The sequence below is a fragment of the Stereum hirsutum genome (assembly GCF_000264905.1).
Source record: "Stereum hirsutum FP-91666 SS1 unplaced genomic scaffold STEHIscaffold_16, whole genome shotgun sequence".
In the NCBI taxonomy this organism is placed as follows: Eukaryota; Fungi; Basidiomycota; class Agaricomycetes; order Russulales; family Stereaceae; genus Stereum; species Stereum hirsutum.
Window position 1 is genome coordinate 981,643 of NW_006763146.1, and position 23,212 is coordinate 1,004,854.

Consider the following 23,212-nt stretch of genomic DNA (forward strand, 5'->3'; position numbering starts at 1 on the left):
AGCTAAACCAGGGGGTCTGTCTTTCGCGTGCACAGCCGGTCTAAATCGAGCAATCTCAGCGCAAGAAAATCGAGCTTTTGAGAATCTGACACGGACGTAACAACCATCCTGCGCTCCTCATCATCATCATGAGTATCATCATCGTATGCGATATTGAAATTTAGATCCAGGTATGCGAGAGGCACAGACGCTGTGGTAGCATTGATGATCTTCTCCCTGCTCGCGTTCATTGTGAGGCGTCTTTGAGGGATGAAATCTTCGTCAATAAAGTCCGCGCCAGTTCGATGCTTTTTGGCGACAGAGCGTTTATGGGAATTGGAGGCGGTCATCCTGGATGCTCCGTTCCTTGGGGCATCTGGGCCACGGCCTTGGATATGAGGAGACCATTCAGTGAGTATGAGAGAAACGTCCTGTATGTACGTGACATTTACCTGCAGTCTTCTTGAAGACTCTTCGCGTCGAATTGCTGGATGAGACCTATACGAACGGGTTCGAATATAATTCGGTTAAAGGACAATCGCAGAGCGCTCACGTCGGCTAGACGATGTTGGTTGTTTGGCGTTATCATTGAAGGTCCTGGCCTGCGTACACCAGGCGTCGAAGGCTCTCCGTTGGGACGTGTGCCACCGCCAGTCTGCTTTCTCGCTCTCAACGGAGGTGCTGCAGGTTGTGGCTCAGCAGGGCCTCGGGCGGTTTTGCGAGCGCTCCCGGTCCTAATTTGTTGATGGGGTCTACGGTGTACATCCTCATCCTGGGGCATGATGTGCCGTGCTGACGTCACAGAAACTGTATATGTGCAAAGTAGCCTAGATGAATAGTTATTCAAAAAGAAATAAAAAGAAGAAGAAAGAGGACAAAGAGATCCCAGGCAAGAATAGATCGCTCAACATTACGGACGTTAGTGAGGGTGGATACTGATTTGTTTCGAGCGAAGGAGAAATGCTGGAATCCACTTGTAGCGAGCGCTTGGAGATGCCCCACACCCTATCGATCGTGTTACCGTGCTTGCACCAGACTTTCTTGTTGATCGCTCTTCCCGTTGGCAGTACGGTCAACGAGCTTTCGTTCGATTTATCGAAATCGATTACACTGTCAACCAGTGCAGTTGTACGGTGGGAGTTGCGAGGTAGGAGGGCGAGAACGCGGGAAAGTGAAAGATCGCCGTCGCGGTGTCAGCATCTGCGCCACGAAGTTGATTCCTGTTTGTTTGTTGTGCCAGTGGCGGCGACTTGTTTGGCTTTGTTAGGATCGGAAGCCATCGCCTCCCGCGACTGTTCCGCTTGGTCGTCCTTCCAGTATCTGACCGGGCGGCTCACCCTTCCCGCCTTCTCCTATCGCATCACTCTTCCTGAAGCTTCACTACTACATATATAGGTAAGTCTTGATTATCGGAAGATTGGGTTTATCGAATACGCATGCGTAGTAGTACTTAAGTATCGGATGAGTCCTTCAGTCCTAAAGGTCTCCTAAGTTTGCATCTCATTTCAACAACCACAATTAGCCGTCAGTTCGTCTTGTCTCGCTGCTACGAGCCACTAAATCGACATCATGTCTACCTCCAATGAAAAGAACGTTGTTGTGCTTGGTGCGGGTGCGTACAAGTTGTATCTCTACATGCCGTGGCCTACCATTTTCTGGAGTCTTGCCCACGTATCTTTCAGGGCCAGCCGCATAGTAGCATGGCCGTCTCGTCCTCTTTGAAAGTACAGATGGTAGCTTCCGATGAATCAACTAATCTGCGGGTTTGGTACCAGGTGTTATCGGATTGACCACTGCCATAAAGATCCAAGAGCAAGGAGGATACCGAGTCACCATCGTTGCAGAACAATTCCCTACTGATCCGAAATCGGTCAAGTATACGAGTCTTTGGGCAGTAAGCGATTGATTTTTGGGCTCGCGTTCCACAGTTTACAACTTACGAATCGTTATATTGCGCACGGTGGCCGTCTAGGGTGCTCATCATGTCTCTTCACCGGAATATCCGTTGAAGGCAGGTAAGTCGCCCTGAACTTTCCATCATAAAATAATCAGTCTCTTTATCGTTTCTCCCCTGTCTCTCTCGACAGAGCTGGAGAAAGAGACGTTCAAGACGCTCTGGGAGCTCTCTGCAGAAGGAAGTCCCGCACAGCGCTGTTTCATCAGAGCAAAGCAGACCGAGTACTACACCATCCAGCGTGAGGACCCGGACTATCTTTCTTTCATGCCAGATGTAAGTTTACCCATAGTTTCTGCCTTTTGGCTGTTCTCATGTAGTTGTGTCATTATGAAGTTCCAGCATCTCCCTCTCGACGCTATCCCCTCGGGCATCAAGGGCGCTCTTGCCGGCGTGACTTGCACCGTACTTAACATCGACACACCGGCCTACCTTTCCTACCTCCTTGCTCGCTTCATGTCGGGTGGGGGCAAGATCATTCGAGGAGCCGTACAACACATCAATCAGATCCTTGAAGGTGGACCTCGCGTCTTCTCGCAACCACCGAGTAAGATAAAAGAACCCGTGGATGCCTTGGTTGTCTGCGTCGGTCTCGGGGCTCGGTCTTTAGGAGGGATCGAGGATCAGGATATGTATCCGATCCGCGGCCAAACTGTGATGTTGCGTGCACCCTGGGTGGATTTCGGCGTAGCATGGGTGACAGAAGAAGGACCAAAGACATATATCATCCCCAGGGGTTATAGTGGCGATGTAAGCCACGATTCTCTTTTCGACAGTAACTCTTGACCGTTAACATTTTATACGTTGGTGTAGGTCATCGTTGGTGGGACAAGAGAAGTTAATGATTGGTTGGTACCGATCCACGATATCGAATAGACCAGCGAGGTGACTTAACAACCCCGTCAGGTATCCTATCCCTCGGCCGGAAACAACGACGGATATTCTCGAGCGTGCACTCATAATGTGCCCCGCCTTAGCCCCTCCGTCTATCACTAGTATTCGTGCTCCCACCATCGACGATCTGAGAGCGCTGATCATCGAAGAAGGATGTGGCTTCCGTCCCGCCCGTAAGAACACGGTACTTTTGGATACCAAAATGGTGGATATCCCGAGCACTGGACGCGCAGTGCCAGTCATCTCAAACTATGGGTACGACTTGCCCTTGCGTACCAGTACTTTCCTGTCCTAACGTTGATATCATATAGGCATGGTGGATATGGTTTCCAGTCGTCTTGGGCTTCAGCTGCAAGAGCGCTCAAGCTGCTCGAGGAGTCTCTCGCATCTTCTACTTGACTCCCTTTGGGTAGCGTGCAAATAAGCAGTTCGAATTATCGTGTAAGCTAGATATGTCTCTGTGCTCCTCGATATAGCATGTATACCATCCGTGCGTCGTTAGAAAAATTGTGACAACGGATTTTCCTGAACATCATGCATTCCTCTCGTCCGGGTTAACACCAAACCACCACTTCTGAAGTTCGAACCTATCCTCCCCAACCTTCTTGAAGTCCGTCCTCCCAACAAAATGCCTTTTCGCCAGCAATAGCGGCATCCAATACCGATCGGCCTCCCACATGTTATCGAAAGGGATGGGTCCGAGCGCCACCTCGGGTTCAACTGTGGCGACTGTGGGACTGGTCTGGAAATACATTTCTTGAGGATCCATATCTGGAATGGAGAACCACTGGAAGCACATTTCGTCCGTTCTGCAGTGCAGGACGTGAGCAGAAGGCTCGACAATATGAGCGTTGGGCAACGTCAGATGACGACTCGTAATCAACACTCACTCTACGAGGGTGCCATTGTATTCCTCCGCACGGTATATCTCAATCTGAAAGGCCCAGTCAGGGCCTCCCTCGGACAAGAAGACGAAGGTGCCGTAGTGCTCCAAAGGTGCATCGATGCCTGCTTCCTCCTACCATCAATATTGGTTAAGTATGTCCTTGAGGAGTGGTACCGAGTGCGCCTCAAGCGAATGATTATCTTACCTTGAGTTCGCGTTTAGCCGCGTCTATGGTAGATTCTCCTTCCTCGACCTTACCTCCGAATCCATTGTACCTGCACGAGGAGCACATATGAGTACATTCCTGAAACTATTTCTGTATACTGTCTGACGAAAAAGACCACTCGAAATGACGCACTTGTGCGCTCCGAACCCACGTTTCTTGTACCCCAACAGGAGCTAATCATTCGCAAACCAAGATGGCGGCCATCTCAAACGATGCGCTCTTCGGCAGATGCAAGGTGTGATCACCGAACTCGACTTACCTTCCCATCTTGTACAATAAACGCGTTCGTGTACAAGCGCTTGCTATTGACGGGAAGCCAAGGAGCTGAACCGCCGCTTTGTACTTTTTGGATGTGGCCTTTAATCGTGACGTCTTCCATTGCTGGTGGGAGGCTGTCGGAGGTCATTGTGGCTTGTAAATATTGACGATCTAAAGTATGAGGGTTACGGGTATAGGGTATAGAGCTAGAAAGATGAGCTTAGGGAGGAATGGTAGAACGAGGAGAAGACAGTGGTTGTGGGGCCACAAGAAGAGTTGCTGGGTGTTGCCGAGTGGACTTGCGGCTGAGGCTGAATCCGCATCCACTCCATTGCTGAGCATTTTCAGTAAAGCTTATCTACGAACTGGAAGGCTATTCAGGGTCATCTGATATGAGGTATCCAGCAAACATTCAAATGAGTGAGGCAGCAAGATAATGTAGGTATACACTCTAGAAGTTTACACGTAGTTGTGGCCCACGGCGCCACACAAACAAACAAAAGAAACAGAGCCACCGTGACTCTGTTTCGACTACCGAAGCAACAATCGGCAAGATGGTGTTAGACTTCTTACGAGTGTACGAAAAATCATGGCTTTAAACCCGAATGAAGCGATCTACACATCAACAACATCGAGCTTCAACATGGCAAACAAAAGCACCGTTGTCCGACACACAGGACAAACCGGCTTCCTCTTAACTTCCTCCACAATACACCTAAATCGTCAAAAACACATCATCAGCAACAAGAACTCTCGACCAGAAAAAGACAAGGTCAAAAGAAGATAGGACTCACCGATTACAGAAAATATGTCCACAAACAGTCGCCGTCGGTTCCTCGCACGGGTCGCTAAAACACAACCTACAATGGAACGAAGGCAAAGACGGTCCGCTTTTCCTCCTCGTATTCTTCCCCGACCCATTCAACCCCGCACTCTGAGTCTGACGCTCCGGACTGGGACCCAAGACCCGAATCTGCGATTTCGGCGAGTCCTCCAGCGGTACACCAAGATCGTCTTCATCCTCTCCATCGTCATCGTCGTCGTCAAAAAACGTAGGCAAGCGAGTGGCTGTAATAGCGCTTCGATTGGTCCCGGCCGACCCAGGACCACCATTCGCAGTGCGACTCAACATGGGAGTGACACCAGTGCCAGCTGCGCCCTTCGCGGCAGGACTCCCGTTCCTCGCTGCGTTATCGTCGTTTAACATGGCCATGGCGGCAGCAATATCGCCGCGAGTGTTCATGTTCATAGCAGCCGACATCGAAGTCATAGTAGAAGGACCGAGCCCCATGACGTCCCTCATCGGCTGCAGCGGGCTTCCGTTCAAGAGATTATGATTCGAGAGGTCTCCGGATGGGGTCTCGGCGAAGGAGTGTTTTGAGCGGGATGATGCAGGAGGGGAGGAAGGTCCGCTTGTAAGCCCGCCATGAACGTTGTTGTTGCCGTTCTGTTCGTAGGTAGGATACGAGTGCGAGTGCGCATGCATGGCAGGCGGGGTTTGCTCGATACGGTAGGGATACAGTGTCGAAGAAGGTGGAGTTTCGAAGAGTTGGGTGGGGACGCGCTTGCCGTTCGGGGTGGTGTTGCCGTTGACATTCGTATTGCTGGCGAGGTCACGCTCGGGAGTACCAGCGTTCGTGATGGTAGGATTGCTAACGCTGCGGCCACCCTGAGTAGTGCGCCTCACCCAATCCGTCACATCCACATCCGAATACTCAGACGTCGACGGAGAAGGCATCACAACACGGCCGTAGTCGTTAGACACCCCACGAATATGCCCGTTTCCGTTCCCATTCGACGTGGCGGCGACGGTAGCGAAGGTTGGCGCGGGTGTGACTGTTGTGGCGGGGCCAGCTGTCGCGTGCATGCTCGCCACATCGACGATCGTACGTTCCGACCCCAAGGCGTAGCCATAGCCAGGACCAGGCATAGCCCAGCCTCTAGGCGTGGGCAAAGTCGAAGACGGACGAGACCCGCTCCCGGCCGAGTCGCTGGCCTGGAAAATCGTCGTGGTGGGGCTGGCGCTGAAGTCGAACGTTCGGGCGAGGGAGCGGTCGTAGCGGTTTGGTGCGGCAGGAGTCGTACTCGTACCACTAGTACTGGAGCCGTGTTGGAGGCTGTTGGTGATGGTGGAGTCCGGGCGGCGATGTGATGGTCTCTCGGGCTTAGGTGGCGTGAGGTTCATGGCCGTACGTGTCGTTGTCATTGTCGTTGTCGTTGATCTCGATGGCGCCATGGGTGCCAGTGGTCGTGCAGGTGCGGGAGCAGGGGTAGGGAGGGAGGGTTCGAAGTAGGATTGTGCTGAGCCAGATCGGACCGGTTCTGGACGCGTCTAGTATGAAAGAATTCGAGCGACATAATATGTGAAGTTAGCCCACATACATTGCACACCAATAATTTAATGGAGACATACAACTGACGTGGGAACCAAAGGACGTCGCTCGGAGCCGATGGCAGAGATACCGTTTGTGACGCGGGATGGAAGAGTGGACGTTCGTGGGGTGCTTGGTTGGAGTGCTGGGTTGGCGCGAGGTGTTTGGGCACCCGGATTCTGGAAAGAGCAAATTTTAAGTCAGATATATGTTACAGATTCTGAGACAGGAACGTCATCCTAGAGTACTCACTCTCGAGCTTTCACTCGAAGTGGCGGTAGGCGTGTTCGCCTTGGGCGACATATGCTCAATGGTGGAGTGCTATCAAGTTACAATATGTTCCGTCAGTTCAAGACAAACGTCAACTGATATGAAGTTTGATTTCTGACCTCAATGACCGCAGACATGTCCTTGAACTGTCTAGAGCACCATTCGCACCGTCGGTGAACGCCAATTTCCTGCATGTGGCGTCCGAGTTCCTCTTCAGATCGGAACCGTTTGTCGCAGATAGAGCAAGTCGGCTGGACTGGGACGACCGGGTGCACCACATCAACATGATATTCCACTTCTTCTACCGATTGGAATGGTTTCTCGCAAATGGAACATGTTGGCGGATTGACCGAGTGCCTCACTCTGTTATGCTGCATAAAACAGAATTCGTCCCCGAGACCCAGTCATCAGATCTCGATGTGCCACTTCGCAACAAAGGAAAGGGTCAGAAGGAGAAGAAATCACACCTCGTCAAGGCCAGCCTGGCTTTCAAAGCCGACTTTACACTCTTCGCAGTGTGGATGTGCAGGCCACTTGAGGTAATGGTCTGGCAATTCGTCCTTGAACATCGGCATCTCGCAGCACCGGACGCGAGTATGTTCGACTTGCATATGCTTTTAGATCCAAGTCGCGAGATGGAAAGAAGAAACGAAGAAGAAAAGGACAAATGGTGTTAGCTTTTGCGCGTTCATCGATAGCGGAACTTGGAAAGTGTGGCACGACCTTCGCCCTGAACTCGCCGACTGTAGGAGGGCGTAGGTACGGAGTCCATCATGGCATGTACTTACGGTGGCGAGAGCGGTACTGTCCCTCATACCTGCGTTGCACCGTCGGCACTTGGGATGTATATTCTCTTTTGAGGCTCGGAAGTGTGCTTCAAGTGCGCTCGGGGAATAAAATTTGCGATCGCATTTATCGCAGTGGACAACGTGTTTCGCATCCATGTGCTGGTGCCACAACGACCGATTGAAGAACGTAATAAGGAACGAAAAAGGGATCAGCGGTGTGGCGAGAACAGTAAGATAAGTTGCGCACTTGTTGACGAGAGAGTTTGTCTTTGAAAACGCGTTGACAAGGATCGCAGAGCGGATGTTGGGGTCGACTTTCGTGGGCGTGGCCCATAAGCGCCTCGAGCGAGTCGAAGAAGATCGTGTTTCGTTGACCGCATAGTTCAGATGGACACACAGGCATCTTTTGTATGATCGATGGAGGAGACTAAAGAGAGGAAGTTTAGATCACAGCTCAACCTTAGTGAAGGGCGGTCTCTGAGGTGCTGAGGGGAGGCGGATGGTAGGGTTCGGCATATATATGATTCCAAGTGCGGTGAACAATACGCCTCGTGAGTGCCATGAGTATCATCATGGGAACTAGGCGGTCAATTAGGGTGGCGTCGTGGAGACGGCCCATCGTGTATACTTTTATAATATCTGTCGTTACTTATAGGGAAGCCCAACACGACGACAAGCTTGAGCTTGTTCTCGACCAGGAGAGGATAAAGGTGATACCTCCGCCGGTCGGAAAAGGCGAGTTCCCAAGCCAGCCAGGTTTGACCAAAATAAATGGTTGTTGATCCGAGTTTGCCATAATGCTTAACATTTGGAGACGGATTGAGCCCAAAATGCCTCCGGAAACCGCTGACATGCACAGGATCCATGCCGAAAAGAGCGCCGGCGCCCCGCTGTGGTGAAGTGGTGTCATCTGGATGTGGTACGACTTGTTAATCGACTCTTTCTTGTGCTTTCCTCCTCCACCGTTCTTTCTTTCCGACCACGACCACCTCTCCCTACCTAGCCGACGACATCATGTCCTCAGCGTCTTCCGCCGTCGGCTCTATCGACGACTTCATGGCCCAGCACCAGCAGAAAGAGCGAGAAGAGTCCTCTGCGACTCAGTCTATGGACGGTAACACCCTCGACCCGTCTAACCCTCTCAACTTCCTCCTCCAATCCGTCGGCACATTTTCCAACACCGATTCTTCGTCTTCGTCGTTTGGTGGAGAAGACTCATCATCATCGTTTGGCGGTGCGAGCCCCGCACCCGACTGGTCACAGTTCACGAACCTATGGCCACAAGATCCCTCAGCTCCCTCTGCCGGCGTCTCAGACTTAAAGTTCGACCCTTCATCTATGGACTTTGACTTCTCTCTGCCCATGGAACTTGACTTCAACTCCTCCATGGCCATCGAGCCTTCTGCGCTTCACTTCGACAGCACAAAGATATTACCGTCAAGTGACTCTACCACGAATATCTTCGCCCCACATCATATCCCACGGCACTCGCAGTCTTCGGGCGACGATCTTAGCAGCATGTCCTTCTCCGAAGATATGATGTTCACGCAGTTTATGGACGGAATGCTTCACCCGTCATCTGCTAACACACATCCACTCGGAGAGAGGCGCATGAGCATCACTTCCTCCTCATCGAGCTCCGGCGCTTCGCTCTCTCCCATATTGGACCACAGCGCTGCCGTCCAGCCGAGCTCCAATACCAATAACTCAATGGAGGACTCTCCACCGCAAAACGACCCCTTCAGTGAAGTGTTCGATGCGATGATGAATTCGGCAGTGGGCGAGGAACAGTTGGAGCAGAAAGTCGATGAGACACTCGACCCTGCGGACGAGTTGGCGCAGAGAGTTAGGCAGACCGCTGGTGTTACGCTTGCTGTCCCTGTCGCAGGACAGGGCCAATCCGTCCAGTCGTTCGGAGGTATGTTTTGATTTATGCACAGTATCTCAGCCTCTACTCCTTGGCCTCTTACAATACTCGACCTTCCTCAACCAAACTAACTTATAAACACCAAACCCGTAGGCTCGACTTCCCCCAAACTCCCCATCCCTCGAAACCCCTCAAACACAACCCTTCAAACAATCTACCCCCAACCTCACACCTCCACCTCCAACACATCCTCCATCAGCGGCTCCCCGTCCCCACCCACCTCAGCCAACACCTCTCCTTCCGCGGCCTCCTCACCAAACTCAACGTCAAACCTCGTCTCTCTTCCCCCTTCTGATCCCTCTTCCGCTAACGCCGCTCTCGCCCCCACGTCTACTTTGTCCGGTACAAGCGCTACTGCCAGTGCGGCAGCACCGGGCACGACGACGGTCATAGGTGGCCGTCCGAAAACGAGCCATACGACCATCGAACGTCGATATCGCACTAATCTTAATGCACGGATTATATCGTTGAAGAACGCCGTGCCCGCGCTGAGGGTTTTGGATCAGAAGAAGAATAAGGACAAGTCCTCGGATCTTATTGAGGATGGGCTGGAGGGTGGCGAGGAGGTGAAGGAGAAGGATGTGGTGGATGAGAGGGGCATCGTGGATGGGGTGAAGGTCGCGAGGAAGATCAGTAAGGCGAATGTGCTGGGGAAGGCGACGGAGTATATTCGGTGCGTCTTTTCCTCCCATCTTCCGGCAAAATAATTGGGAGCTGTCTATCCTGTATACTGACTTGTTGTCTGCTCGTTCATTCGATGTAGTGTCCTGAAACGTCGTGAGCAACGTCTCAAGCATGAACAACAAGGTCTCCGCTCGCTCATCTCCGGACTCGTCGGAGGTCCCGCTCTCCTGAAGGAATGGGAGCGCGAATGGACCGCCAAGTTCGGCGGACCAGAGCGTGACGAGCTCGAATACGAGAACGCGAACGGACGTGGAGGTATGAGTGACGATGACGATGATGGGGACAGCGATGATGGGGATGAAGAAGAGAAAACGAGGGCGAGGAAGAAGCCGAAGGTCGTGAAAGAGAAGAAGGAGACGGTGAAGAAGGAGAAAGTCGGGAAGGATAAGGTGCCGACGACGTCGACAGCGACGGGAACGGGACAGCAGCCGGAGAAGAGGAAGAGGGGAAGGCCGAAGAAGAATGTGGCGCCGGCGGTGGTGCAGAGCGAGTCGTTTGTGGCTCAGCAGCAACAGCAGATCGTGTTTGAAAGTGGGACGGGGAACGTCGTCGTACCGCCTCAGGCTCAAGCACCGCAACAACCTCAGCAACCACAATACCTCCTCGCCGTCTTTGCGTTCTTCTCGTTCTTCAGCTCTCCCCTCACTTCGTCGACTTCATCCGCCTCGACACATCACACGCATTCTGGCGTAGTTCTCAACTCGCCGTTCCCTGCGTCAGCCGTGCACATCCCTTCTCCGTCCTCGTCGACAGGGTCAGGCCTTGGATTCGGATGGCAAGAATTCGTCCAGGTCTTCCATCTCCTCGTCTCCGCCCTCGTATTTTTCTCCATCGTCTTGCCCTGGCTGCCCAGTTCAATCCGGCGCTTCACCAAGTTCTTACCATTCGGACCCGTTGTCCATCAAGGCAATGCGGACGCCACACTTCCCACGCCACCTCCCTCTCCCACTTCCTCCACCTCCTCCGTATCGGAGTCAGAGTCGACGTCCGAAGCAGTCAAACGTCCCCGCTCCCTCTCGTTCCCTGGTACCGATACTTTCAACCGCCTCGCGTTCATCGACGCTCTCTCGCTCTCTTCTCGCGCTTCTCCTTCAGCAGCCGACGAAGCTTCCCGTCTGCGCGAGGCTCTTGGTATCAAGGAGGGCCTTCTGGGCTTGGTGGGCGCGTTGGGTGGGGGTGCGATGGGAAAGATTGTTCGTGCGGTGAGTGGTGGGGGTTTGAGTGGTAAAGCGGGTAGGGGGAGGGGCATCGAGAGGATGCAGTTGGAGCAGAGGGCGTGGGTTCGGTTGGGCGAGTTGGTCGCGCTGGAACGTGAGTTCACTTCGTCTTCACTTTCCTTCGTCCATTTCTGATACTGATAATTGGTGACTTAATGTCGAAATAGCCAATACCCCATTCGCCACCCGTCTCCTCATCTACTACGGCATGACGACCCATACCTCCGCCTTCGCCGCTTCGACAAACGATCTCATTACACTCGCCCTCATCGCCTACCCACTCTCTAAATCTCGAGCTCACAGTCTGTGGAACAAGGCCGCTTCCCGTGCGAAGGCGAAGAATATCGTCGCTACTGCTGCTACCAGCATCAGAGCTTATGAGAGGTTGGTCGTGGAGAATATGGGGATCGAGGAGGCGAGGGAGAGGATCGCGGGATTGAGAGTCGGACCTGCGACCTCGAACTCGAGTGTGTCGAAGGATATGAACAAGGATAGGATGAAGTTGGACAACGAGTTCGACGCTGTTCTCGGTGCGGACGGCGATGCTGGTGGTGATGGAGATGCGGATGGGAACAAGGGACAAGAGTGCCGGTTCCCCGATTTCGAGAAATATTCGCCGTTATCCGTCCTCGCTACGCTTCTCATCCGGGAACGCGTTCGCAAACACGCAGCGCTCCTGTTCGTGCGTTCCGTCCCTGGTGCGCTCGAGCAGCAGAGACAGCAGGAGGATGCGCCGGTGATTTATGATCCGAAGAAGGAGATTCTGGAGGAGAGGGAGTTGAAGGAGTGTGTGGAGGCTGGGGTCGAGCTTGGAGGGAGGGCGAAGGAGCTTTGTGTCTTGCTTGAGAAGATCGGGCAGCCGAGTTTCGTGAGGCATGAGGAGGTTTTGACGTTTGACTCAAGCTCCTCGTCGTCTTCGTCTGGTAATGGGCCATTGGATGTCGACGTCGAAGAAGCGGAACTCAGGACGCTCATGAGCGCCATCGTTCTCTATCGCCGTTTATTCCCCTCCGCCGTCCTTTCGTCGTCATCTGCCGGGCACGGTGTCAGCGTAATGCTTTCGCCACCGCCTTCGCCATCGAAGAGGAACGCAAAGTTGAGGACTGCGCTGAGAGTGGCGTTGGACTCGGAGGTGTTTGATGGGATCGGGTTGGCTGGTGTCGAGGGTGCAGCAGCGAGTATGAGGTGTGGGTCGGCGAGTGCTGGCGGAGGTGCGGCACTTGGGCTGAGTGGTGAGTTGGATGAGGCGAGAGATAGAGTTGTGGATATGCTTATGGAGGTACAGGGGCAGGGGAGGAGTGGCTCGAGGAGGGTATGAGGTCTTATTCACCCTGACTGTGTGGCGTGTGGCAGGGCTAGAAGCTCACAAACAATGTGGACCTTGGTAAATATATTTCTTGTCATGCGTGTTGCTGTCACCTAATTGTTTAAATACGGTATACCGGCTGTCATACCATATAGTTTTCCTTCTTGATTTCGCTCTTATGTTCTGGTTTTCGGCTCTTGAGCTCGCTGTCCGTGTCCGTTGAGTTTCCTCTCTGATTCCCGTATCTATGAATGTATTTACTTGGACTTTATGGTACAGACAATAGGAAGCTCACAATCTCTGCTTGCTCCGTGTTGGTCGCATATCTAAATTATGGGAGATGGTCATGGACGAGGATAGAAAAATAGATGATGTCGAAGGTTCTTGGGCTCACACATTCTCTCCGTTGGATCTCGAGGCTGCCTGAGTAAGAAGGACGTTCAGCTACCTCTTCGGCTTCTTAGTATTTTGCCAGATAAGTGGATGTTTTCCCCGTATTCCCAACTCTTCTACCTAACTACTTGACCCAAACTTGACCGCTGCCTTTACGCCGCTCACTTAGGAGTAGCGCTACGGGTATTCGGGGTCTCCTGCTCACCATTGGTTCAATGGGTGTATGTAGCCGATATGCAGGTAGTGTGACCGTATATGCGGCTTTCAACCTACACGACGGTCATCGACTCACTCCTCTTCGTCTAGTTGGTAGTAAAAAATCTTGTGGCGTGATTTTCCGTCTAATTTTCCCAGCGTTCTCACTGAACACAAGGAGGGAACGTCGATGACGACTCGTGGAGTATTCAATATTCAATGAGGGATTCGCAGGACTCACCGGTAGGAGGATCGTAATACAATTGACTTCAAGTCTGAACCGGACAGCCGCAGTGTGGCGTAGTTTAGTGAACGTGAAGGTTTAACGTTCGACTATAGTAGTTCGTGTAGATTATCGTTCAAGTTAGGGTAAGCCTGAGGGTACAATTCAAGTTGCACATCTTCTGCTCCGGGGAATGCGTCAGTGCATTATTCTTTCAACAGACATTTCGTATCGGTGGAACGTGGATCGGGTCCTACATTCTTTGTGGCTACAGTATTTACGGCGCTCACATAATATTTTGTTTCATGGCGGGGAACCTAGGAACGCCACATTCCGCCATTCCGTTGATCGCACGCTTCTAAGTATACCATTTCCTGAGCTCGAGGTTTTGAGTCCTCTCGGACGCGTCGTACTCCTCGGCATCCCTCTGGTCTGCATACCAACGCTCTTTGTTCGAAATCGAGTCCTGCGGGTGCAAGAATGCGGTGCCACACACCCTTTTCGAGGCGAGCGCCTCAGTAAGTCATCATCTTACACAACCTCCTGGACCGCCGTGCTTACAGCTTACACCGTGAATCACAGCAGCCATCCATCATCTGTGTCAGTGATATAACGTTCTGGACGCTCTGGCCATAACAAATCCTTCCCCGTTCGACTTTCCCTGGATGAACTGTGTCCCAGCAATCAGAATGCTCGAAAAGTGGTGCCACCCTTCTGAGTAGTACCGGAAGGACACCATGAAAGGAGTTTGGAGTTGTGCGCGCATTGGGTAAGATGTCCGAGGCTTCACTCAGCAGGTGTAAGCTCTTACTGCACCGCTTCGTCAGAGCGGGAGGGCTTATCGTACGATAGGATAGGAGATGCAATAAATGGCGATTCGTATTGGTCTTTGTATGAGGAAGATGCGTACTATACATACTATGGACACGTTCTTGCCATGGTGCACTACCCCAAATGAGTAACGTCAATGATTGTCCTCCCAAAAAGAGTACGGTGGGTACAGGCACGGTCCTGTCCTTCCGGAAGACAAGGAAGGTGTCAAACAGCTGTGCTTAGGCGCCTACGTTAGGGTCGTTGTATGGAAATCGGGACGACCATGCAAGCAGCTAAGAGAAACAAGCGATGATAGTCGAGCTCAGTCCAACATGCGTTCGTCCTAGAGCGAGAGCAACGAGACCGAGACCGAGACGAGACACGTATCACATCCGGCCAAGCGTATCAGGCATCAGTCCCAGCCTTGGATAGGACCTCAGACACGGCGGATAAGTACGAGAGCGAGCGCCATGCGCGTCTACGACATTGACGGAGTATAGGATGGAGATGTGACACATCGCCAAACGGAGGCAGGGTTTAGATTTGGCTCGTCGTTGATTGTGAAAGCGGGGAGGACAGAGGTCGATGGACAGTATGCAGCAATCCTCGAGAAAGGAAGACAGGCGGATGTCCTTCGCAGTCGTAACATCAGGATGTCTGTGGCGATGAAAGGAGAGGAAACGCGAGGCGTATGAGGTCGAGACGAGGTTCGACAGAGCCTGGCTTCGAGAACATAATCCAGGTCCTGAGGGTCGACACTCCAGGTTATGGGCCGTACTCTTCGTCGGGAGGAAGGATGTGAGACAAAGCACAATAGACAAGGTGAGGCAAGTCCACGCTCTAGATGAAAATTTCGCCGTCGTCAGCCCGAAGATACAGAGAAAAAAAGAAAGGGCGACCCGCACAAATAACCTGCGGCTTATATATCCCTGCGGCTCTCCACTGCATTGCATTACCACCTTGCATTGCCTTGCCTTCCACTACCTTGCGTCGTACGGCCTCGTACGGCCAATCGCCATCGGCGGATGGTCTGCGGCCGGGTGGACGAGTACCCCGGAAGGCCCCTCTGGAGATTATGATTGGTGTGGCACTCCCAGCGTAGGCGTATCGCGAGCATGCACTGGTCTCAAGTTTCACGAGGAATAAGGAGGAATGAAAGGGGAAGGGGGGAGTGGCTGTGCAGGTTTGCGATTGGCGGAAGGGAGGGGACGGGGAGGGGAGGGTTACGTTCCGTTTTTGGTAAGTACTGGAACAGTGAAATGCTCGAATGGGATCCTGGGGGCTTGTGTGTCTCTCTCTGATCGACACGGGTTTGGAAGTGAAACCACGAGTGAGTACATATTCTGAGACCGAGTGAACCAAGCATGGATTCGAATGGAAGAATGAAACGTGGGGTCGGTGGGGTTGTGTCTGACTCACCGTGTGTTTTGAATTGTCTCCGTTGGAGCGTTCTAGTGTGGTGTTGCAGGAAGAAATGAGAACTAGACACGGAGATTACTGTTTAGTGAGGGAGACTGCAGACTGCGTACGGCGTATGAAAGGGAGCAAGCTTAATGAGCATGGCGCATGGCGGATTCGCGGATCTGCGTGGCTTTGAGGAAGCGAGGCCGGTGTCTAATGTTTGATATTTGAGTTTGAGTACGGACGTAAAGACGAATTTCGGATGTGTGCCGTCGTTGAATTGTCGCGTTGACGGGATCTGCTAAACGTCAAGGAAGGTCAAAGCGTCGTGGCATGACGATGCGCTACTCGCTATACCACATCCAGAGTGGTCGCGGTAGGTACTTACAGTGACATCTGTATCCGGCGACGATCGACTTGTCGAGAAATGGAAGGTGTCTGAGGGTAGGTCATACATACTACGGCAGGTCAGCGTCAGTGAAACGGATAAACAAGAGCCCCTGTCTCTGAATTATGTCTCAGTTATCAAACAAATAATTCAGTGGGCGCAAAGACTGGAGTAACGTACTAGTACATATACCAAACCGAGTAAAGGCCATAAAATCCCTGCATATTACGGACGCACTGGCGTTGGGAGCAAGTCGTGGTGGCGTAGGCACGACGTACATATCGATAAATCTGCGAACACGTAACTATAATCTTGAACGAGAGAGGAAACGCGAGCATGCGGGAATGGCGCAGCGTTCTGAATCTTCACGTCGTTCCTGGGATAAACAAGTTCTTAGCGAAAAGAAGACTGACCACGACCTGACATGATTCGCGCTAGAATAGGAAGATGGGAAGGTTGGACGTTAGCTAACGAGGACCGGGTCCGATGATTTGTAGAACGGCGTACCGATGTCTGACCTTGAGGCTTGACGAGGCAGATAGACACGGTTGTCGGACGGATTTTCCGTTATGTTTACGACACCAGTCATGTCTGAACTTCTCCCTGGTCCCGTACGGCAGATACAGAAGAGTCCCAGCCAGGATCACATAAGTAAGTAAAACAAGAAAACTTTCCCAAATGAAAATGAAGCGTCCGAGAAACCAAACCAAACATTCAAAGCGTTACATGTGGGAGGAGAGAGGATAGACGCCCGGAAGGCACCGCAAATTGACGGAGAGCACGGCCGCAGGGGATAGTGTATGAATCCGACTGGATGATTTCGCCGTTGTGTTGGTCGTGTCGAGGACAGCATCAATGGAGGTGTCTGGGGCTAAAGTTTACTACCGTTATGATACGCCCGCAGAAGACTGATTAGTGAAAGGATTGCTACATGGGGAGGTGATTGATTGCGACCAGTGTAAGCTCGTTTGTGGAGAACTCAGCGAGTTTACAAGGTTGCAAATGCTCTGTGATTGAACGATATTTCGTATGTGTGCGAATCCTATATTTGGTGAATATTGTGAAGAGAACCTACATTCTCGGGAGAGTAGAGTCACAGTTTGAGACAAGAGTGAGCAAATCGATTGCGTCAGTCAGATTGCAGCGGGTCTGCGGGCTATATCTAGGAAGCAAGAGAAATACCAGAAGGACGAATGGAATGATACGTCGAGACTCTTGTGCGCGCTGGGCCTTAGACAAGCAGGATTGGTTGTGGTGTGATGGGTAGATGTGAGCGGCTGTATGGGGTAAGGAATGTAGAAGAAGGGAATGCTGTGGGCCGTAAGTCTAAGTATCACATTTTCCACGCCGTTGGAGCAGAAACAATTCAAGACGCGAGTATTCGTACTGCTTGAACACTGCAGAAGAGGCAGGAGAAAGAAAAGTGAATTGAAGCGGGCAACGGAAGCGCGGTCGGAGGCGATTATGAAAAGCAGGCGCGGGGACTTCCCGGGGTCCCGTCCGAGCCTGGGTTTGAGCCGAGAGGGCGGCTGAGGTTGAGTACTCGTTGATAAATACAGTCGGCCCACTTTTTCGCAGCGTTTGGATTCGCTCAAACGGCCGCACCCCCAACTTATCCTCCCCACACTCGCCAAGGCGGCCTTGTACCCAGCTCAGACACCGTTCGAGCTCTGGTCAGTGTCTTCAGCCCCCCCTTCGTTGTTCGGCGCGGTCTCTGATCTTGTTTATCCTTATTGTCTTTGCCAGACGTACTAGTCCGGCCAGTTCCTTCCCAAGAGACATCGGTCTCTCTTTCCCTTCGTCGTCGTCGTCGTCGTCCCCCACAAAGCCGCGTTCAACATGCGCGCGTTAACAGCACCGCTCTCTCTGCATGCTGCATCATCACCTATAGAGACCATCGTATTCTTCTTCGCAGTCGCGACTCTCGCATACTTCCATGTCCTTTCCGCAATCAAGCACTCTCAATTCCTGGCTCCGACAGCACCGTCAACATTACGACCTGCACTTGCTCTTCTTCGTGACAAAGAATGGGTTGGTGTGAACGAGAACAACTGGTTTGAACGGGAGGGTGTGACGGCTCTCGAGATTCAACAGCTCATGCTTTCCATGGAGCCCAAAGTTGCGCGGAAGGTATGCATCTATTTACGGACTCGTCCTATTCACACTTTTCACACTCCTATCAGCTTTCGGATTCTCTCCTTCAAGACTCGTTCGAAAACGCGACCGGCTTCTTCACACACCAGTTCCTCGCCGCCTCCGGTAAATCTTACTCCGACATCTGCTTCCAACCTGTCTCCGAAGAGCCATCATGCTTCGTTGCATCTCCTTCGGACTCGAACGTCATTACTCTTTCCTTCACTCCCGGTACTACGGACGACTTCGTTACTGCTCTCAAGAGGCCAGGACTCAAGGATGGTGACATGAACTTCGTGCTCGAGACTCCGGAGTCACAGAGCCTTAGCGATATGAAGAACGGGAGGTGGGTCGCCTACGCTGCCTACACTATGGTTTCGCGTTTCTGGGATTTGGCCAAGGTTCGTATGCTCGTCGTATACGTTAATGCGTCGGATTCACTGACATTGGAACGAGCAGAAGGCAGACTCGCTTGATATTCTCCTCGTCCTTGCGGGTTACATTCTCATGCACGCGACTTTCATCAAACTCTTCCTCGCCTCGCGTTCTCTCGGCTCCAACTTCTGGCTCATGACCGGCATTCTCTTCTCCTCCGTCCTCTCCTTCATCCTCGCTCTTCCCATCGCCTCCTACTTCTCTATCCCTCTCGAGCCCGTCTCACTCATCGAAGCTCTCCCCTTCCTCGTATGCACCGTCGGATTCGACAAACCCCTCCGCCTCGCTCGCTCCGTCTTCACCCACCCTCATCTCTTCCAGCCCGCAGTCACGACGGGAAAGCACCGTGGCGAGATGAAACCCGCGCCGGAGCTGATCATGGAGGCCCTGAACACCAATGGAGCAGGAAACGCTATTGTCCGGGACTATGCGCTCGAGATTGCGGCGTTGATGATCGGAGCTTACAGTAAAGTCGGAGGGCTGACTGAGTTCTGTGCTTTGGCGGCGCTGTTGCTCACTGTGGACGCTGTGTCAATGGCGACGTTTTACGTCGCTGTGCTTAGTGTGATGATTGAGGTGAGCGTCTGTTCTTCTCATGTTTCACTTGGTGCCTGCATTTGTCGGCGTTCGAGTAAGCACTTTTGGCTGCACCACCAAGCGCGCCTTGGGCTTACTTGCACTTCCGAGCTCTCGGAGCTTACGCTTTTGGGGCTATGACGGAGCGCGTCGCACTGCCACGTGGCTCGACGCGACGCGTCGCGGTTCCGTTGTACGATCGTCCGTCGTTCCTGCTCGAAGCGCCCATGTTCGAATCGCGAATAATCGTAGCTTCTCTTTCCTTTTGTGGCGTCGTGAAAGAACGCCAACGCCCCGTCTTCGACGTGTCTTGGCTCCTTTTGGAAAGCATCTTTCCCGGGCCTCAGCAAATGCCACTTTGTTCAACTGTTTCCCTCCTCGGCTCTACATATGCATTATGGCTTCGTAGACTAGTTGCTAAATTTCTTTCTTTCCTGTCATGTATAGGTTCGTCGTATCAAGATGTTCCGCACGCTGTCACAGTCGAAGGACACCACGTCGTCGTTGGCCGCCTCAAAGCTCGTCAATGGAGAACTTCCCCTCCAGCGGACTTCGCTCGCAGAGCTTGTGCTCGGTGTCAAGGGCTCCTTCTTGAGACAGCCCCAAGGCCTTGTTGCGAAGAATTCCGGAAGCGAGAAGGATGACAAGAAGGCTCAGGACAATAAGGAGGAATCTCCTGTCGCGAGGATGAAGCTATTCTTGGTCAGTCCGTTTCGCTTGATTTTATGGATGTCATACAGATGCTAAGATCATGCTATCTAGATCGTTTCGTTCTTGACGTTGCACATCTTGAACATGGTCACTACTCTGAACCCTGCCCAACCTCCATTCTCCACCGAGCTCGCTCCCGGGGTTTCTCGCAAGGTCGACATCACCTCTCCCGCAATCTCCTCCGTTCTCGCTTCGCTCGCCGATGACCACTCCAAGGCCGCCACCGAGACCGAACTTCTCGTCCGAGTCGCTCCTCCCGTCCACATCCGCATGGTCCCACTCGTCTCTGCAACTGCTTCTCACCCATCGCACAAGTCTTCTCCGAGCGGCAGCACCGGCCACCATGAGGCCGATTCCGACGACGTCCTCGAGTCGTTCATGTCTTCGTGGACGAGATTAGTCGGAGACCCCGTCATGTCGAAATGGATCGTCCTCGTCCTCGGCGTGAGCGTAGCCCTGAACGGTTACCTCCTGAAAGGCATCGCCACCGGAACCGGATCTGCACGCAGCGTCACACCACCACAAAGTGTCCGCTTCACTACCACTCCCTCCGTCTCGTCCGGCCCCTCACAACCCAAAGGCCGCGACCTCGTAGCTGTCTCTGCCGTTCCGTCTTCGGCGACGGTCGACCTTGCGGCTTTGAAGGGTGCGGAGGAAGCAAAGACGAGGGCGGAGAGGGAGACGGCGAAGGAGATGGGTGTGGTCATGGGTATGCCGACGCCTCCGGCTGAGAAGGAGGGATCGCCACTCGTTCAGCAGAAGCCGCTTCCGCGCAAGGCGTCCGTCACTGGCATCTCTTCCATGCTCGAGTCTGTCGATCAGAAGCTTCAGCTCCAGGTGGCGCAGAAGCAGGTCAAGGGCGAGTCTTCGGACGAGGAGGAGAAGGCGGCTAAGCCTGCGGCAGAGGGACAGGCGAAGGAAACTAGGAGTTTGGAGGAGTGTATTGAGATCTATGAGAATGGACCGAGGCCGTTGTCGATTAGTCTGGCGCTGTTGAACGACGAGGAGGTCATCATGCTTGCGCAGGCTGGGAAGATTCAGGCGTATGCTTTGGAGAAGGTTCTTGGTGATCTTGAGAGGGCGGTTTTGATCCGGAGGGCTTTGATTTGTGCGTTTTTCTCTTCTCCTTAACTCCTGCTCCTTGGCCTTTTTCTGATCGCTTTTCTTGGTTCATACAGCGCGTGCGTCCAGGACCAGGACCCTTGAGGACTCGGATATCCCCATGTCGCACTACGACTACTCTAAGGTCATGGGTGCATGTTGCGAAAACGTCGTCGGCTACATTCCTCTCCCTCTCGGTATCGCTGGTCCCCTCAAAGTCGACGGCGAGCTCTACCCTATCCCCATGGCCACCGCTGAAGGTACTCTCGTCGCCTCCTGCTCTCGTGGCTGCAAGGCCCTCAACGCTGGCGGAGGTGTCACCACCGTCATCATCAACGACGGCATGACCCGTGGCCCAGCCATCGAATTCCCCAACATCACCGTCGCCGCCGCTTGTAAGGCCTGGATCGACTCTCCCGAGGGTGCAGCCATCCTGAAGGAGGCGTTCGAGTCGACTTCGAGGTTTGCCAGGCTCCAGAAACTGAAGGTCACGATGGCGGGCAGGACGATGTTCGTGAGGTTCGCGACGACGACCGGTGACGCTATGGGTATGAACATGATCTCGAAGGGTACGGAGAAGGCACTCGACGTGATGTCGAAGTATTTCCCGGAGATGGTCGTCCTTGCGCTTTCGGGCAACTACTGCACTGACAAGAAGCCCGCGGCGATCAACTGGATCGAGGGCAGGGGCAAGAGCGTGGTTGCGGAGGCGGTTATCCCTGGGAAGGTCGTCAAGGCCGTTTTGAAGACGACGGTGGATGCACTTTGCAATTTGAACACGAAGAAGAACCTCATTGGGAGCGCGATGGCTGGTTCGATTGGAGGGTTCAATGCGCACGCTGCGAATATTTTGACGGCGGTGTTCCTTGCTACTGGTCAGGACCCTGCGCAGAACGTCGAGTCGTCAAACTGTATGACTCTCATGGAGCCGTGAGTACCCCCCCTCGCCTTTTAGCCTGCTCTTGGGTCGTGTTTTGACGCTCTTGGGCTATCCAGATACAACGATGGCGAAGATCTCCTGATGACGATTACCATGCCCTCCATCGAAGTCGGAACCGTCGGCGGTGGTACCGTCCTCACTCCCCAACAAGGCGTCCTGGACATCCTCGGCGTCAGAGGCGCACACCCTACCAACCCAGGCGCAAACGCTCAACAACTCGCTCGCATCATCGCCGCCGCCGTCATGGCCGGTGAACTCTCCCTCATGTCAGCCCTCGCCGCCGGTCACCTCATCCGCGCACACATGGCACACAACAGGTCACAGCTCAACACGCCTTCCGCATCTGCACCGATCACGCCTGGTGTGGCTACGCCACCGAGTGGACTCATGTGGGCGCCGCAGACACATGCGAATAATGTGACGCGGGCGACGGTCGGGGGGACGGCGACGCAGTCGACGATTTCGTTGGCTGGGTATTCGATTGATGCTAAGCCTTGAGTACTTTCGGTCGGGCTTTTGTTTGTTATTGGATGGATTCTCCTCGTCGTTGCATGCTTACTCACGCTCACGCTCACCCTTCGCCGTTCACCCTTGACCTCTTATATACATCATGATTTTTTGCATACATACACTGGCACTGGCACAAACACATCGCATTCCACCCATCCTGCCTGCTTTCGCTTTTGTTTTTCGTTCATCCTTACTTCTTTTCCTTGTTTTATTTGTGCTCTTTCTTTCTTTCTTTATTGTTTTTGCTCATGTGACTACATAGCTCCGTTATCTTTAATCACAGAGATACCTGCGGCTGCTTTGGACGACTCCAGTACCGATGCTGAAGGATTCTATAAGATTATTATATATGAAATGATATACAGCACATCTGCTCGTGTGTATACGCTGGGTGTTGTAATGGTGTAGAGGGAGAGTGAGGTTACGATCCTGCTCTCTTTTCGTTCGCAACCACATACTTCTGGCAGTCTCGAGTATTTTGTATGTTTTGATTGACCGTCCAGCGTCCATCTACATACCTGTTGTTCTGCTTCTAGATTGCGCACCTCTGATATAGAGTAAAAGACGGCACCATCAACGACGGGTCGGTTTGTGCCACAATACTAGAATGCCGTTTAAACTCCGAATGGCGT

The 23,212-nt window shown here is 52.9% G+C and overlaps 5 protein-coding genes across 5 annotated transcripts; 3 read left to right on the plus strand and 2 right to left on the minus strand.

Annotated features, from left to right (window-relative positions):
• Nucleotides 1-1,548: 1,548 nt before the first annotated feature.
• STEHIDRAFT_161404 (nucleotide-binding domain-containing protein) lies at nucleotides 1,549-3,226 on the plus strand (the record flags this gene model as incomplete). The annotated part of the gene is made up of 8 exons (XM_007308941.1): nucleotides 1,549-1,591; nucleotides 1,755-1,873; nucleotides 1,952-1,994; nucleotides 2,067-2,209; nucleotides 2,270-2,683; nucleotides 2,747-2,781; nucleotides 2,840-3,082; nucleotides 3,139-3,226. 8 exons carry the CDS (start codon nucleotides 1,549-1,551, stop codon nucleotides 3,224-3,226), a joined length of 1,128 nt encoding a protein of 375 aa, XP_007309003.1.
• Nucleotides 3,227-3,359: 133 nt separating this feature from the next.
• STEHIDRAFT_65826 (NUDIX-domain-containing protein) lies at nucleotides 3,360-4,005 on the minus strand (the record flags this gene model as incomplete). The annotated part of the gene is made up of 3 exons (XM_007308699.1): nucleotides 3,360-3,636; nucleotides 3,718-3,845; nucleotides 3,919-4,005. The coding sequence occupies 3 exons, from the start codon at nucleotides 4,003-4,005 to the stop codon at nucleotides 3,360-3,362; spliced, it is 492 nt and encodes a 163-aa protein (XP_007308761.1).
• A 588-nt stretch (nucleotides 4,006-4,593) lies between these two features.
• STEHIDRAFT_171642 (uncharacterized protein) lies at nucleotides 4,594-8,100 on the minus strand. The gene is made up of 8 exons (XM_007308942.1): nucleotides 7,875-8,100; nucleotides 7,628-7,786; nucleotides 7,307-7,453; nucleotides 6,959-7,210; nucleotides 6,822-6,890; nucleotides 6,611-6,748; nucleotides 4,992-6,529; nucleotides 4,594-4,912 (listed from the first exon to the last, which is right to left on the minus strand). The coding sequence occupies exons 1-8, from the start codon at nucleotides 8,028-8,030 to the stop codon at nucleotides 4,813-4,815; spliced, it is 2,559 nt and encodes an 852-aa protein (XP_007309004.1). The 5' UTR covers nucleotides 8,031-8,100; the 3' UTR covers nucleotides 4,594-4,812.
• A 501-nt stretch (nucleotides 8,101-8,601) lies between these two features.
• STEHIDRAFT_141969 (uncharacterized protein) lies at nucleotides 8,602-13,062 on the plus strand. The gene is made up of 4 exons (XM_007308943.1): nucleotides 8,602-9,545; nucleotides 9,648-10,227; nucleotides 10,318-11,549; nucleotides 11,623-13,062. The coding sequence occupies exons 1-4, from the start codon at nucleotides 8,642-8,644 to the stop codon at nucleotides 12,771-12,773; spliced, it is 3,867 nt and encodes a 1,288-aa protein (XP_007309005.1). The 5' UTR covers nucleotides 8,602-8,641; the 3' UTR covers nucleotides 12,774-13,062.
• A 4,951-nt stretch (nucleotides 13,063-18,013) lies between these two features.
• STEHIDRAFT_171644 (uncharacterized protein) lies at nucleotides 18,014-22,879 on the plus strand (the record flags this gene model as incomplete). The annotated part of the gene is made up of 7 exons (XM_007308944.1): nucleotides 18,014-18,304; nucleotides 18,358-18,708; nucleotides 18,767-19,318; nucleotides 19,766-20,020; nucleotides 20,081-21,137; nucleotides 21,208-22,060; nucleotides 22,127-22,879. 7 exons carry the CDS (start codon nucleotides 18,014-18,016, stop codon nucleotides 22,566-22,568), a joined length of 3,801 nt encoding a protein of 1,266 aa, XP_007309006.1. The 3' UTR covers nucleotides 22,569-22,879.
• Between the last annotated feature and the right edge of the window lie 333 nt (nucleotides 22,880-23,212).

Bases quoted from the DNA above. Each gene is read 5' to 3' on its own strand.
- STEHIDRAFT_171642 (XM_007308942.1), bottom strand. From the start codon at position 8,030: ATGCCTGTGTGTCCATCTGAACTATGCGGTCAACGAAACACGATCTTC. The intron at 7,454-7,627 runs GTAAGTACATGC...TGGATCTAAAAG, and splicing joins ACAGTACCGCTCTCGCCACC to CATATGCAAGTCGAACATAC. The intron at 4,913-4,991 runs GTGAGTCCTATC...TTGACGATTTAG, and splicing joins GGACATATTTTCTGTAATCG to GTGTATTGTGGAGGAAGTTA.
- STEHIDRAFT_141969 (XM_007308943.1), top strand. From the start codon at position 8,642: ATGTCCTCAGCGTCTTCCGCCGTCGGCTCTATCGACGACTTCATGGCC. The intron at 9,546-9,647 runs GTATGTTTTGAT...CCAAACCCGTAG, and splicing joins ATCCGTCCAGTCGTTCGGAG to GCTCGACTTCCCCCAAACTC. The intron at 10,228-10,317 runs GTGCGTCTTTTC...CATTCGATGTAG, and splicing joins AAGGCGACGGAGTATATTCG to TGTCCTGAAACGTCGTGAGC.